This window comes from Leptonychotes weddellii, chromosome 2, assembly GCF_054177405.1.
Source record: "Leptonychotes weddellii isolate Sample4059 chromosome 2, ASM5417740v2, whole genome shotgun sequence".
In the NCBI taxonomy this organism is placed as follows: Eukaryota; Metazoa; Chordata; class Mammalia; order Carnivora; family Phocidae; genus Leptonychotes; species Leptonychotes weddellii.
The window spans coordinates 63,265,434-63,281,893 of NC_138370.1; the positions used below are offsets into that span (position 1 = coordinate 63,265,434).

General features: G+C 35.8%; 1 protein-coding gene across 8 annotated transcripts in view; it reads right to left on the reverse strand.

Annotated features, from left to right (window-relative positions):
• Positions 1–16,460, reverse strand: part of ARFIP1 (ARF interacting protein 1) — a 120,244-nt gene that overhangs the window by 100,008 nt on the left and 3,776 nt on the right. For 5 of the 8 annotated variants that reach the window (XM_081811762.1, XM_031026275.2, XM_031026295.2 and 2 more), the window contains exon 2: positions 7,386–7,465. The exons of 2 other annotated variants lie outside the window; for them this stretch is intronic. In XM_081811762.1, the coding sequence (XP_081667888.1) occupies positions 7,386–7,463 (78 nt within the window). In that variant the 5' untranslated portion in view covers positions 7,464–7,465. One more of the 8 variants, XM_031026289.2, reaches the window with a different exon arrangement.

Here is a 16,460-nt window from a genome sequence, read left to right on the forward strand (position 1 = left end):
TTTTTGATAAGTCTGGCCAGGGATTTATCAATCTTATCCTGTCAAAGAACCAGCTCCCAGTTTCGTTGATCTGTTCTACTATTCTTTTGGTTTCTATTTCATTGATTTCTGCTCTGATCTTTATTATTTCTCTTCTCCTGCTGGGTTTAGGCTTTATTTGCTGTTCTTTCTCCAGCTCCTTTAGGTGTAGCATTAGGTTGTGTATTTGAGACCTTTCTTGTTTCTTGAGAAAGGCTTGTATTGCTATAATACTTTCCTCTTAGGACTGCCTTTGCTGCATCCCAAAGATTTTGAACAGTTGTGTTTTCATTTTCATTGGCTTCCATGAATTTTTTTAATTCTTCTTTAATTTCCTGGTTGACCCATTCATTCTTTAGTAGGATGCTCTTTAGCCTCCATGTATTTGAGTTCTTTCCAACTCTCCTCTTGTGACTGAGTTCTAGTTTCAAAGCAGTGATCCGAAAATATGCAGGGAATGATCCCAATCTTTTGGTACTGGTTGAGACCTGATTTGTGACCTAGGATGTGATCTATTCTGGAGAATGTTCCATGGGCACTAGAGGAGAATGTGTATTCTGTTGCTTTGGGATGGAATGTTGTGAATATATCTGTGAATATATCTGAACATATCTGAATATATATGTATGTTCGGAATATACATTTGGTCCAGTGTGTCATTTAAAGCCTTTATTTCCTTGTTGATCTTTTGCCTAGATGATCTGTCCATTTCAGTGAGGGGGGGGTGTTAAAGTCCCCTACTATTATTGTATCATTGTTGATGTATTTCTTTGATTGTTATTAATTGGTTATATAATTGGCTGCTCCCATAGTAGGGGCACAGATATTTACAATTGTTAGATCTTCCTGTTGGACAGACCCTTTAAGTAGGATATAGTGTCCTTCCTCAACTCTTATTATAGTCTTTGGTTTAAAACCTAATTTGTCTGACATAAGGATTGCCACCAGTTTTCTTTTGATGTCCATTAGCATGGTAAATGGTTTTCTACCCCCTCACTTTCAATCTGGAGGTGTCTTTGGGTCTAAAAGGAGTCTCTTGCAGACAGCATATCGATAGGTCTTGTTTTTTAATCCAATCTGATACCCTGTGTCTTTTGATTGGGGCATTTAGCCCATTTACATTCAGGGTAACTATTGAAAGATAGGAATTTAGTGCCATTGTATTGCCTGTAAGGTGACTGTTACTGTATATTGTCTGTGTTCCTTTCTGGTCTATGTTACTTTTAGGCTCTCTCTTTGCTTAGAGGATCCCTTTCAATATTTCTTGTAGGGCTGGTCTGGTGTTTGCAAATTCTTTTAGTTTCTGTTTGTCCTGGAAGCTTTTTATCTCTCCTTCAATTTTCAATGACAGCCTAGCTGGATATAGTATTCTTGGCTGCATATTTTTCTCGTTTAGTGCTCTGACTATATCATGCCAGTCCTTTCTGGCCTGCCAGGTCTCTGTGGATAGGTCTGCTGCCAATCTAATATTTCTACTGTTGTAGGTTACAGACCTCTTGTCCCGAGCTGCTTTCAGGATTTTCTCTTTGTCTCTGAGACTTGTTAAGTTTTACTATTAGATTTCAAGGTGTTTATCTATTTTTATTCATTTGAGGGGGGTTCTCTGTGCCTCCTGGATTTTGATGCCTGTTTCCTTCCCCAAATTAGGGAAGTTCTCTGCTATAATTTGCTCCAATATACCTTCTGCCCCTCTCTCTCTCTTTCTTCTTCTTCTGGGATCCCAATTATTCTAATATTGTTTCATCTTATGGTATCACTTCTCAAATTCTGCCCTCGTGATCCAGTAGTTGTTTTTTTCTCAGCTTCTTTATTCTCCATTATTTGGTCTTCTGTATCACTAATTTTCTCTTCTGCCTCATTTATCCTAGCATTTAGAGCCTCCATTTTTTATTGTACCTCATTAATAGCCTTTTCAATTTCGACTTGGTTAGATTTTAGTTCTTTTATTTCTCCAGAAAGGGATTTTCTAGTATCTTCCATGCTTTTTTCAAGCCCAGCTAGTATCTTTATAATCATCATTCTGAACTCTAGTTCCAACATCTTACTGATGTCTGTATTGATTAGGTCCCTGGCAGTCGGTACTGCCTCTTGTTCTTTTTTTTCGAGGTGAGTTTTTCCGTCTTGTCATTTTGTCCAGAGGAGAATAGATGAATGAGAGAACAAAATGCTAAAAGGGTAATAACAACTCCAGAAAAATATACACTAAACAAATCAGAGGAGACCTTCTAGAAAGTGGTCGCTTTTCTGTTCAGAGAGTTGCTGCTATTCTTTTCTTCGATCTCCTGTTGAGTCTGTAGGTGATCAGAATGGTTTGATACCTATCTAGCTGAATTCCTGGGACCAGACAAATTTAGGTCTCCTACTCCTCCGCCATCTTGCTCCTCCTCCCCAAATTCATTTACTATTTAATCTTTATTTCACATGTTGCAAACTTCCCTTAAAAATGTTTTAATATATTAGTATCAACACCTAATTTGTCTTATATTTTCAACCAGGTGCTACCTGACCACGGCATTTCAAATCTTCTCCCAACTTTCTCATTCTCTGTCATTCTCACTTCTATATCAAGCCAATCTCAGCTGCCAGCTACCACCTGAACCACATTTCCTCCCACTCTTTCCTCAGTGACACTCAGTTCCAGCCACAGAGCCTTCATCACTGTTCCTCAAACACACCAATCATATTTTTGCCCTTGTTTCCTCTTTCTGGAAAGTTCATACTTCCAGATTTTCATTCAGGTTTTTGCTAGAACTCATCTAAGAAGGGCCTTCCCTGACCAACCAATGCAAATCTGCAGTTTTTGTCTCTCTTTAGCCCCTTAACCTGCTTTATAGCAGTAAAGACTACATTAATTATAAAATTTACTTATGTATTTTTTTAAAGATTTTATTTATTTGAGACAGAAAGACAGTGCGTGTCCATGAGTGGAGGAGGAGGGGCAAACAGAGAGGGAGAAGGAGACTCCCCACTAAGCAAGGAGCCCCGACTCAAATTGGAGCTAGATCCCAGGACCCCGGGATCATGACCTGAGTGAAGGCAGATGCTTAACCAACTGGGCCACCCAGGTGTCCCTATTTATGTATATGTTTAACTTCTGTCTCCCTCAATATGTTTCCAACATAAAAAAAGCAAACTCCTCTGGACACTCAAAATCCTTCCATGACCTGGACTATTTCTTTCCATCAATTATACTTCAGATACCCTATTAAATCAAACTTAATTATTCACACTTTCCCATACACGTCTCTCAATTTCCTTTCTCTATGCCTTTGCTCAAGCAGTGACCATCATCACTCACATGCTCAAATTCTACTCACACTCTTAAGACTCAGTTTAAAATGCCACCTGCAGTGATGTTCCTGGCTGATACGCCTCTGAACTGTCACAATTCTTTATTTGTATCACTCTAAAGACATTATTATTCTACATTTTCTTTATTTTAAAATTTCCTCTATTAATCAAAATGTCTTGAATGCAGAATCTGCATTCCCTTCATAGCATAATAAAAGAAAAATGCAAATTTTTGTATATATTTTTTGGACATTAGAAATTGGTATATGTATTGGTGTTACTATACTGAAGGTCAGACAGAAAAGAAGAATTCAGGCAATAACCCTAGAACATGCTAATACCTAATACACTTGCTTTTCTTTCTTTCCTTTTTTATTGTTAAAAATATACCTATTTGCTTTTTTCCAATATCCTTGTTTCTACCTTTAAATAATTTTTTCCCTATTTAGTTTCTTAAATTTACTCATATTTTCCACTTTTATTTGGGTTTAAATAATAGCTCTATTCCTCATTAGCTATGTTACCCTGTTCAGGTCTTTGTTGCCTAATCTGTAAAATGAGGGAGAATATCTCAAATGCAAACAGGGTTAGTATAGTATTAAATGAGATAATACATATGTAAAACCCAGTACAGTGTCTAGCACCTAACAGACTCTCTGTGAATGGTGCCTATTAAACCATTATTTCTTCCACAGATACAGAATCAGCAGTTTAAACACATTTCAAGGTATAAAGTTTAAATATTAAAAACACAAAGAACAAAATGCACCTTCATCTGCTGTAATCAAGACTGGACTAGAGTATAAACAAGCCAAGCTCATGTTTTCTTTTTTTTTTTTTTAATTTAGAAAGAAAAAAACTGATGTCATTAAAACACATACACACACAATAAAAGAAGAAAGCATTTTTATGGTCACTGGTGAGACGGATATTTTAACAGATCATTTGGTTGAGAGCTAGAAAATCCCCCTAGGTTCTATAATTAACTAGCTGAATGATTGTGAGCAAGGCAATTCACCTTATAGAACTTAAATGAACTTTTTAAGTTTCTTTTTGCTCAGGGTTGACAGTGTTTTTGGCTCAGTTCAAAAAGCTGGAGTTTTTGCTGTTGTTTTTAAGGATTCTGTATATTTGAGAGAGAGAGGGAGCGCGAGCCAGCAGGAAGAAGGAGAGAGGGAGGGAAAAAGAATCTGAAGCAGGCTCCACACTGAGTGAGCAGCTGCATACAGGGCTCGATCCCAGGACAGCGAGATCATGACCTGAGCCGAAACCAAGATTCAGATGCTTAACTGATTAAGCCACCCAGCACCCCCCTTGCTGTTGTTCTGTTTTGCTTTTAAAGAAATCAAAACTATCACCCATGTCCTCAATATTCTATTCCTAAGAAACCAATATCCATATATCCTTTATACTAGTAGTGAGAATTAATTCATTCATCAAACTGATCACCAGAGATGCACCAAGCTCGAAGATTAGTCCGAATTACTGAAAAGTTTGTTGCATAGAACATTTAAGAAGTTAACTGCCATAATACATATAAAGATATATTCAAAGAAAAATTCATGTAAGCAAATCTGACCCCCCAAAAATGTTTTCATCTGGATTTTGAAAAAGAGCAGATTCAAGTTAGTAGAATACTAATGGGGAATTTTATTTTTTTTTATTTAAATTCAATTAATTAACATATAATGTATTATTGGTTTCAGAGGTAGAGGTCAGTGATTCATCAATCTTATACCCAGTGTAAATGGGGAATTTTAAAGATTTATTTATTTATTTGAGAGAGATAGAGAGAGTGCGCGTGCAGGGAGGGAGAGGCAGAGAGAGAGGGAGAGAGAGTCCTAAGCAGATTCCACGCTGAGCATGGAGCTTGATGCAGGGCTCGATCTCACAACCTGAGATCACAATCTGAGATAAAACCAAGAGTTGGAAGCCTAACCAACTGTGCCATCCAGGCACACCATAAACAGGGAATTTTAAAGTAAAAAATATCCCTAAATCTTTTTTCAGTTAATTGTAAACTCACACAGTACTTTTAAATTTGGATATAAATTCAGACTATACTCACACACCTGATCCTTTTTTTTTTTTTAAATCCTAGTATTTCCTGTGAACACTGCACTTTGGGTATGGCTAAAAATGCAGGGAATGCATAACATGGATTTCTTTTTTTTTTTTTAAAGATTTTATTTATTTATTTGACAGAGAGAGACACAGCTAGAGAGGGAACACATGCAGGGGGAGTGGGAGAGGGAGAAGCAAGCTTCCCGCGGAGCAGGGAACCTGATGTGGGGCTCAATCCCAGGACCCTGGGATCATGACCTGAGCCAAAGGCAGACGCTTAATGACTGAGCCACCCAGGTGCCCCCATAACATGGATTTTAATGTTAATATACATACAAATTTTCACAACGATTACTTGGCAGTGGTTTCCTTCAGATCATCATCATTCAGGTTTACCTCTCTATTAAAAGAGCAATAAACTTCTAGTTTAGCATCTATGTGAGTGACATTCAGACAGCTGAATCTCAGTGGTAAACCACGAATACAATACTTTCATTTATTATGAATCTTATCATTGGCTGGGCTGCCAATCCTTCCTGTAGTTCACAAGCATCAAACTTCCTCTGATCATTTCTCAACAGTTTAGATTCAGAGATCTGATCATAAAAAATCAAATCCATGAGTTAAGATAAATACAGTATACATAATTCCCTAGTTTCTCTGAACTAAATATAATTAAAACATTGTTTTGACAAACAGTAAATGACCAAACTATTTTAAATCACAAAGAATCCTAAACCCTCCATAGGTAATACATATTTTGCCAACCAGAACTCATCTCTGACTTTTGGACTAAAATTAAATTATCTAGCTCTAAATCCCATGTTAAAGCTTTCACACAGACTCACAGTGTCTTGGCTTAGTTGAAGAAATACTGTGCCTGGCATTGTTCATATATACTGATGGCAACCTGGTTAGAAACATTGCATCTGGAGTCAGAAGACCCCACGTGGTGTTCCAGCCTTGCCAATTCCTCTAAGTCAGTCACTATCTCTGAAAGCTAAGTATGTTCAACAAATAAGTGGGGAAAATAACAGCTGTTCTAGTATACTATCTGAATGATACCAAACTGTTCTAAGGTTCAAAATGGGACAATATGAAAGTGCTACTCTATAAATCGTTACACACTATAAACATGAGAGGCTTTACTAGTATTAGGTATTTAAAAACATCTGATAACTTGAATTTAATATAAAATTAACTTTTTTCATATTTTTCTCTTTACTCTAATGAACTAGTGGTTCATTGAACCATCAGAGAAGTGGTTAGAATCATTTGTAGAACTTCCAAAAAGAAAAAAAAACCCAAAACCCATATGGCCTGGTACTATCACTGTAGCTTCAGATTCAGTGAGTCAAAAGCAAAGTTCAGAACTCAGGTTTTTTGTTTTGTTTTTTTTTAAACTCTATACTTGGGATTCTGATGCATACCTAACTAAAGACAGTATACAGAAGCAGACAGGTTCAAATATGAACCTATTACTACATTATTTCAACAGAAACCTCATTTCATGTTTAAGTTAAAAACTATAGGGATGCCTGGGTGGCTCAGTCAGTTAACTGTCTGCCTTTGGCTCAGGTCATGGACCCAGGGTCCTGGGATCAAGTCCCGCATCGGGCTCCCTGCTCAGTGGGGAGCCTGCTTCTCCCTCTGCCTGCTGCTTCCCCTGCTTGTGCACTCACTCGCTCTCTCTCTCTCCCCCTCTGACAAATAAAAATCTTAAAAATAAATAAATAAATATAACAATTAAAAGCTATACTTTGACCCCAACTTTTATATTCATATTTATGTGACAAGTATATTCTAGAATTTCAGATGCCCAAAAGTAAATAGCAACTTACTTCCCGTTTTTGAAGAAATCTCTCTCTTCCCACTCCTTTCCTGTGTCTATGTGTGTAAAAGAGTTTATTCAGAATGGCACATGTTTAGATCAACTGAGTCAATTTGGACAGTCTAAAACTTTGATTGAGATGGGCTGATTTCAAAAAACCATAGAAATATCACCCAATCACCTCAGAATTAGACTTGACTTCTTCTGTGCCTGGTTTAGATGCACCAAGAGTTGTAGTATCATTGCTGCAGTCAGACATACCTAAAAGTAAAATGTGTTAAGCACACATTAAATAATTTAGTTAAAAAAGCTGTATAATCTCACCAATATTCTTAAACAAATATTCTGTAACATAACTAATTTATTTGTAGTCAGAATGTGCTTTGCAAAATGATCTATAATCACATGAGTATCTATTGATTATAACAGGTAAACAATTCTAAAAAGCAAAAATTAAAAAAAAAAGTATGTAGAATGTTAAAAATACAGACCTCAATGATTAAGAAATAATTTCATACAATTATTTTAGATATGAAACAAAATTTAAAAGATCAGAGGGTCAACTTGATTTGACAGATGAAAAAACTCATATCCAAAGATATCTGAAGCCAAAATATTATTCATGGCCTACATAAACCCAAAGTTTTAGACCAGAACTCAGACCTCTTCTACTTTCCTGGCCAGTGCTCTTTTGAACTGATAACAGATATGACTGGTCATTCTCTAGATTTCATTAAATAAAAGTTTAATAAAAAAGAATTTAATAGACTATTTCTGCTTCTAACTTATTCAACAACATTTAGAGAACGCCAACTATTTATGAAGAACTCTGCTAGGCACTAAGGAGAAAGAAGAGTAAAATCTAATTCACATTCTACAAGTACTCTGAATCTAATCAAGGAGATGAATAAATAATTACAAAGCACCATGTTAGGTACTATAATACAAAGAAACAGATTTTTACTTTTGAAATAAACAGGAGGGAACAATTTTACAATTTCGGTTTGTAAACCAAACCCAATACCACATTAGGAAAATACAACATGAACAGGTGGGATTTATCCCAGGAATACAAGACTAGTTCAATTAGAAAATCTATTAATATAAATTGTATTCATAAATCTAAGGGAAAGAATAAAGTTTTCTTCACAGATGTCGAGAGATCTTTTGACAAAATTCAACATCCATTCAAAATGCAACATTCAAGGAGAAAGGAATCAAGGGAGACTTTCTCAACATAACTTCTCATCATGACCTTGGCTAACTGAAACTAGAGAAAGTGAAACCTCAGCTAAGGGGGGACTATTGTATATTTGAGGGATATTATTGTGTTTCAACTGTGGTTGACAAGCAAATGATCCTCTTTCTGACATGTCATCAGATCAACAGCAACCTAACACTACATCACAACATCTACGTCACTCACCTCAACTTCATCTCATCACATGGGCATTTTATCATCTCACATCACTCCAGGAAGAAGGTGAGTACAGTACAGTACAATAAGATATTTTGAGAGAGAAAGAGACCACATTCACATAACTTTTATTACAGTATATTGTTATAATTGTTCCACTTTATTACTGTTGTTAATCTTTTTTTTTTTAAGATTATTTGCTTATTTATCTCAGAGAGAGAGAGAGAGAGTGAGAGTGAGAGAGTGCATGCACAAGCAGGGGGAGCTGCAGGCTGAGGGAGAAGCAGGTTCACCGCTGAGCAGGGAGCCTGATGCAGGACTTGATCCCAGGACCCTGGGATCATAACCTGAGCTGAAGGCAGACGCTTAACCAACTGAGCCACCCAGGCATCCCTGTTATTAATCTCTGAACATGCCTAATTGATAAATTAAACTTTATCATAGATATCATAGATATGTATGTGTAGGAAAAACACACAGTATATATAGGGTTTGGTACTATCCATACTTTCAGGCATCCATTGGAGGTTTTGGAATGTAACCCCCACAGATAAGGAGAGACTACTGTAAAGAGTTCTTAAAGAAAAAACATAAAAAACCAGATTGAGAGCAGGAAAAAGACATGAACAGAAAATTCACACACACACAAAAGATATTAAAATAGCCCTTCAAAATATAAAAATGTTCAAATTCACTCACAATTAGAGAAGTGTAAGTTAAAACACCAAGATACCATTTCTCACCTATTAGACTGGCAAAAAAATTTTAAACATAAAAAAAACATTCTGTTAGTGAGGAAATAAAGAAAAATAGGCACTCTCATAGTATACTGCTGATGGGAATACATATTGGTACAACCATTCTGGAGGGAATTTTGGTGATGCTTAAGAATATCACATACGGATTTACTGTTGGACCCAGCAATCTCGATTCTAGGAATCTATCCTGGGAATACACCTCCAACAATACAAAAATACATAGACATTGCAGTATTCTTCATAAATGCAAAATATGAGAAACAGCCTAAATGTCTGTACATGGGAAAATGACTGAATAAACTATGGTACATCCAAAGAATGGAGTACTATGCAACTGTAAAAAAAAAAAAAAAAAATGAGGACGATTTCTATGATACGGAGTTATTTCCAGGACATACTGTTAAGTGAAAAAAGCAAAACAGGAGTTATCATCTGCTCCCCCTATATTCAACAGTAGCACCAATTAGGAAAATATATCATTATTATCCAGCTCAAGAAAAGGCCAAATAACCCTAGGCATATAGGGAAACAGGAAATCAAATTTCTGAGAATTACAGAGATGATTACTAAATCTGTGTTTTATTCATATTCTTTAAATGCTCTGACCTTCACATTTATTTTTTAGAAGTTTGTTCACAACTTTGATAACTAATATACATGGGAACAAAAAGATTTAAAAAGTTAATGACTTGTAACGTGTACTGTTTAAATTATGTGTTTTTTGATCTTTACATAAATTCAGTTATCTTTAAAAACTGTTTTCAAAATAGGGGCACCTGGGTGGCTCAGTCAGTTAAGCGTCTGCCTTCTGCTCAGGTCATGATTCCAGGGTTCTGGGAAAGAACCCTTGTCAGGCTCCCTGCTCAGTGGGGAGCCTGCTTCTCCCTCTTCCTCTGCCCCTCCCCCTGCTTGTGCACATGCATGCTCTCTCTCTCAAATGAGTAAATACAATAAAAAAAAAAAAACTGTTTTCAAAATAAAATGATAAATTACTATTACAAAACTACCATTAATGCTCAGGCTTCATAGGCCAATTTGTACTGCAGGTCAAAAATGCCTCAAGTCATCTCTGGGGCTCTACTTCTATAAATCAGCCAGAGGTATTCATTAACTAATGAGTGTAAGAACAAATGACCTATAAAGTGAATTATTAATTAGCACTTGTAAAAAGTACATAAATAATATCACCCGAAGTTTATAATTCAACTGCTTGAGATTGTTTTTGATTTTATTATTAAAATCACATTTTAATTTCCATAAATTGAATAAACTAGAGCTATGCAGAGGGAAATTATATAAGAACTTTAACTGGAATTTAATGAGGGAGAATTCTATGCCCTACAATACTTAAATGCACTTAAGAGTCTTCCTAGGACCCAAGAAAGAGAAGCCAGGAGGTACTAGATTTGCCAGGATACTGGAAGAAGAAACAAAAGATTCCATGGATATCAGAAAAGAAAAACTGCATTTATAGTCTCCACGATGCCAATGAGTTAAAGACTGGAAGTCTAATACTAAAGGACCTATGTATGGAATAAGTGTTGTTAAACAGAAACCATGAGTTTTTCAAATTAAGGTATTCACATACCACACAGAGTCTGAAATGGTATGATCAAGGCACAGGAAGGCAGATATAAACAGGATAAACATGGCACATCATATTAGAATGGGAATTTACATTTTTTATTAAAATAAGTACTATATTATGGGATCTAAAGCAATATTCACTTGAATAAAACAATATACCTAAGTCTTCTAAGAAATTTCTTGGATTTTTGTAACAAAATATGAGCCTCCAAAGAAACATCTGAAAAAGAAAAGAAAATCTGAAGAGGGATACATCTTTCTAGGGGTACTTTAGTAAAAAAGTTGGAGAAATAGTATAAATAATTATAATATATGGGACAAAGCAGCTCTGACTGGTGAGTCAAAGACAATGCTAAGGAAGTAAATACAGAAAACTGAAAGCAAAAAGTAGCAAAATGGCCTTGCTTTAATCCAAACTTGCTTAGTTTCTTTAAATTACTATATTGCTGCTATTCCAGAGACTGGTTACCAGGCTAAATATTAAAGAAAAGTGACTCTCTTTCATTCTTGATGGAATCTACAGAATATATTTTCTTGCTCATGGATAAACACAGAATGGTAAGACTTGCTTTAATTTCATAATTTAATCTGAAATTTCAACTTGAACTAACTTATTTACCAAAAAAAAAGTTAAAATACATAGTGACATTAAATAACTACATGTGTTTAAAGTTGAAAAATAATATCCAAAATACAGAAGCTTTCTGCTTTAGTCAAAACAATTTAAAATAATTTTCACTTTTATGATAGTTTTCTTAACATAAGGAAAAAAATCCTTTAACCCACTGTCCAATGCAAATGATACTGAACTAAAAATGGTTTCCACCACGCAATATGTTCAAAATACAATTACATTCCCTTTCCTAAGTAGAATAACCAAATAAACAGAAGTAAGATAATAAAGAACCATTTACATTATGCTGCTGTCTGTATGTCAACAATTACCTTCTATCTGTAAAAGCTATTTTGCTAGATATCTCTAAGTCCTTTTGGGTAGTGGTAAATTAAGATTAAGTTGCTCATTAGGATAAACCATCAGTCTAGATAATTCAAAAATAGAAAGCTTTGACAGAATATAGTTAATTCTCAATTATATGTAATAATGAGAAACAATTTAAAAATCAATATTCAGGGGCACCTGGCTGGCTCAGTTGGAGGAGCATGCAACTCTTGATCTTGGGGTCGTGAGTTTGAGCCCTATGCTGGGTGTAGAGATTACTAATAAAAATAAACTTTAAAAAATAAAACTCAATATTCAACTATTCCCATTGCTACCACCATTACTAGTTTTAAACCAAGTAATAAATTCACTGGAGAAGTCTTATTTTCCCCATTCAGATCGTGTTAGAGAAACTAATGAGAAGTAAAATTTTAAGACTCTCAAAACTAAATTATTCCTTGAAAAGAAAACTAGCTGTAAGTAAACTCTAAATTATTCAATGTACTGTGGTCTCATTCTTCATAAATGACCAGTCAAGTTCCAGAACATTAGCAGTGAAGCCAACCAAGAACCAAAAGAATTGGAATACTTTAATTCTGTTACTAAATTCCCAAAACTATATAAAATAAACCCCTCAATATTCACAGGTAATTGTTTTCAGTGGAAAAAAGTTCAGAGTAAATAATCTAAGAATACTGCTTAAACACAAATACAGATATTAAATATTTAGAGATATGTATATTTACATGAGTTGGTGTATATTTTTAGAAGCAACCACAGCAAGAATGAGCACACACAGTTCCCAGATACTGATTTCTAATACCATTCTCCAAAAAAGGGAACCAGCACTCCTTGGAGAAATGGCTGATTCTAGGACTGGGGCAGGAAATATACAAGATGAGTCTGCAACATCTTGTAGTGCCAGAAAGTAAAGATGTGCTAAAAAAAACCCCAAAAAAACAAAAAAAAACAAACCACCACCAATAAACCAAACAAAACAACAAAATCCTCACAATGATGGGGATATGTCAAAGGAATATAAAAACCAACTGAAACAGCTCCCGATGGCCAAAGCTGAAGCAATCTGAGCAACAAATAAAGTTGTACTGGATTATAAGTCAAAATATAAATACCCATGAGTCAATATTCATATAAATAAATGGTTAAGTTAATAAATGAGGACAAGGAGATGAATTTCCCTTGCCGAAGAATTCCAAAAAATTCACACATATACTCCACTATTGAGATGGAACGTAACTCCCTACCTCTTAAGCATGTACTTCAACTAATAGTGACTTTCTTCTAAAAAGTATGCAAAGGTGGGGGGAGAAGTAACTTTACAGAGGACACCACGAAACTGATAAACCCTATCTCAAGCCAGGTGACCAAGGTTAACAACAGTGGTAAGGCACATTGATAGTATTTATTCTTCATATGATGAGGATGTCACTTTACCTCTGTGGGTCTTCCTCGCCAAAACACATTATCCAGTCTAATCCTAAGAATAGCATCAGACAAATCTCAATTAAGGGATAGTCTACAAAATATCTGACCAGTAATTCTCAACTATCAACTTGTAATCAAAATGAAGGAGTCTGAGAACCAGTCAAAACCAAGAGGGCACATGACAACTAAATGTAATGTGGTATCTTGGCATAGAAAAAGGACATTAGGAGAAAACTGATGCAATTTGAACACAGGTTAGTACATATGAATACTGGTTCATGAATTGTGACAAATGTACCATACTAATGCAGTATGTTAACAATAAGAGAAACTGGGCATGGGATATAGCGGAATCACTACGCTATCTGCAATAATTCTATAAAACTGTTCTAAAATAAGAGTTTATTATAACATAATCTAAGAATACTGTGCTATATTTTATAATAATTAGTTTTCAATATTCATATCAGGTACTGAGCTAGGTAGGTCATAGGGATTTAAGAATCAGCCAAAAAAGAAAATAAGATTTGGTCCTATCTTCATGGAGTTTGGAGGCAAACAGAAGAGAAAGACAATCATATAATCACACACAAAATGTAAATTTTAACTGTGGTAAATGTGTGTTCTGGGAGGTTAGAGTATCTAATCTCAGAGGTTAGAGTATTCCCTAAGGAAACAAAACTTCTGTTGAAGTGTGAAGGATAGCTAGGAGCTAACAAGAGAAGTGAAATGTAGAAGAGTGACCCAGACAGGGAAAAAAGCATGTGCAAAGGCTCTGTAATGGCAAAGAGCAAGACAAGTACAAAGGACTAAAAGGTGGCCAGCATGGTTGAAGTGGAGAGTTAAGCAGAACACTGTATACGAGGAGGCTGGAGGGTGAGGATGAGTTAAGCATTGTTAAGGGGTTTTATTTTTATCCTCGAAGCAGTGGGACGCCATAGAAAGATTGGGGAGGTGGAGAGAAGAGTAACAATCAGATGTGTTTCAAAATAAACCACTACGCCTTCAGGATGGTTAATGGACTAGAGAGTGGCCTAAACAGAAGTGGACAGACAAGAATGGAGGCTACCGTAGAAATTTCAGGCAAGATGATGGTAACAAAATAATGTGGTGGTAGTGGAAATGGGAAGAAGTAAACAGATTCAAGAGATATCCAGAAAGTAAGCTTAATAAAACTTGTTGACAGACTGGATGTAACCGGGAGAGGGAGTTATTAAGAACCACTCCTAGGGGCGCCTGGGTGGCTCAGTCGGTTGAGCGACTGCCTTCGGCTCAGGTCATGATCCTGGAGTCCCGGGATCGAGTCCCGCGTCGGGCTCCCTGCTCGGCAGGGAGTCTGCTCCTCCCTCTGACCCTCCCCCTTCTCATGTGCTCTCTCTCATTCTCTCTCTCTCAAATAAATAAATAAAATCTAAAAAAACAAACAAAAAAAACAAACAAACAAACAAAAAAAGAACCACTCCTAGTTTTCTGGATTTTACAACTGGAAAGATAATGATTGAGTCACTCACTGAAATAAGGAACAAAGAAAGATGAACATTTGGGCTTTTTTTTTGGGGGGGGGTGGAAGTGAAGGGGAAATCAATTTAGTTTTAGACATGTTGTGTTTGAGATACCTTTTACATACTCAAGAGAGGGCACCAACTAGAAAGCAAAATATATAGGTCTAGAGCTCAGAGGAGAGAGAAAACACACCCTTAGAAAAGCTGTCCTCTTTATCCTAGAAAAGCAGGTAACTATAATCCCCAAATATCCAAGAAAAACATTAGACTTTGACCATCTGGATTTAGTTAAAATAAAAAGCTGAGAGAGAATATGGCAATAATATTTCATCAGCTAAAACAAAAACCGCTAGGCACCATGGGCAATACAGAGATTTTTAAAATCTTGGTTCAATAGTACAGCAATTATGTCACTAATCATATATATTACTTGTATAATTAAAATATTTTTAAAAGTCATTAATATGCCACAGAGAAAAATTAGTAAATACAGAAAGAACAAATAAAAATAATCTGTAAACCTACCTTTAAGAAATAATCTATAATTAGTATTAAGTCATATATGAAGAGGATCTATATTTTTTGAACACTTTTGTTAGGAGCACATATAGCACCAATGGTCCAAGTCACTGAGTTGTATCACACTACTCTTCTATCCCACCCCCATCTCAAAACAATTTGGAAATCCTTTAAAAAAGACAGCCACCATCTCTAGAACTCAACCTCAAAACTGCCAAAAATAAACACCTAATAGTCCACTTGGCTAGCTCCCTTTACCACCATCACCCTTTGCCCCCAATGTCACACACTTTAAATGGAACCCAATCTCTACCCTACAATATCATGAAATCATTCAGTCACTATAGTGAAAAGAATACAAGCTTTGGAGCAAGCAACTTTGGTTATTAGTCTGTGGTTCTCCTTTACAGCTTGGGTGACCTTGGACTAATTACTTCTGCTGGTTTATATACCTGTTTCTTCATTTGTTAATAGAAAATAAGAATAACTAGTATCTAATATACCTAATATAGCATCTACAAAGCATAATGCCTAGCCAGAGTAGCACTTAATAACTGACAACTATTATGGACTTCCATGTACCTAGCCCTGCCCTTGATGCCTTGAAAGTAGCACTTAAACAAAACAGATAGGGTCCTGGCCATCCTGGAGGTTACATGCCACTGACTTAACTCCCAGGGACTCTTTCCACATGGGATTTGAATTCCTGATCCACCCCTTATTACATGTGTGACCTTATACAAAGCACTTTATCAAAAATCTCAATTTTTTCATTTCTAACATGGTAATATTTGCTCCACCTACTTGATATGGCTGGAGTAAAACTAAGAGTAAAATGGAGTATGGAAAAAACTGGAGTAAAATAAAGTATGAAAGTGCTTTGTAAATTATTATATACTAAATAAACAGAAGGTATTAAACAAAGTAACATATTCCTCTTCTCCAAGGCAAATCATACTTGGCACCAGTGTGCCAAGAATGAATTATAGATGTGCTGAAATATTGACCCCTCCTTCGGACTTCAGGGAGCCAGGGAGAGCCAGGCTATATAGTCTGCCATACAAGTAAATCATTTCCGCCATGATGC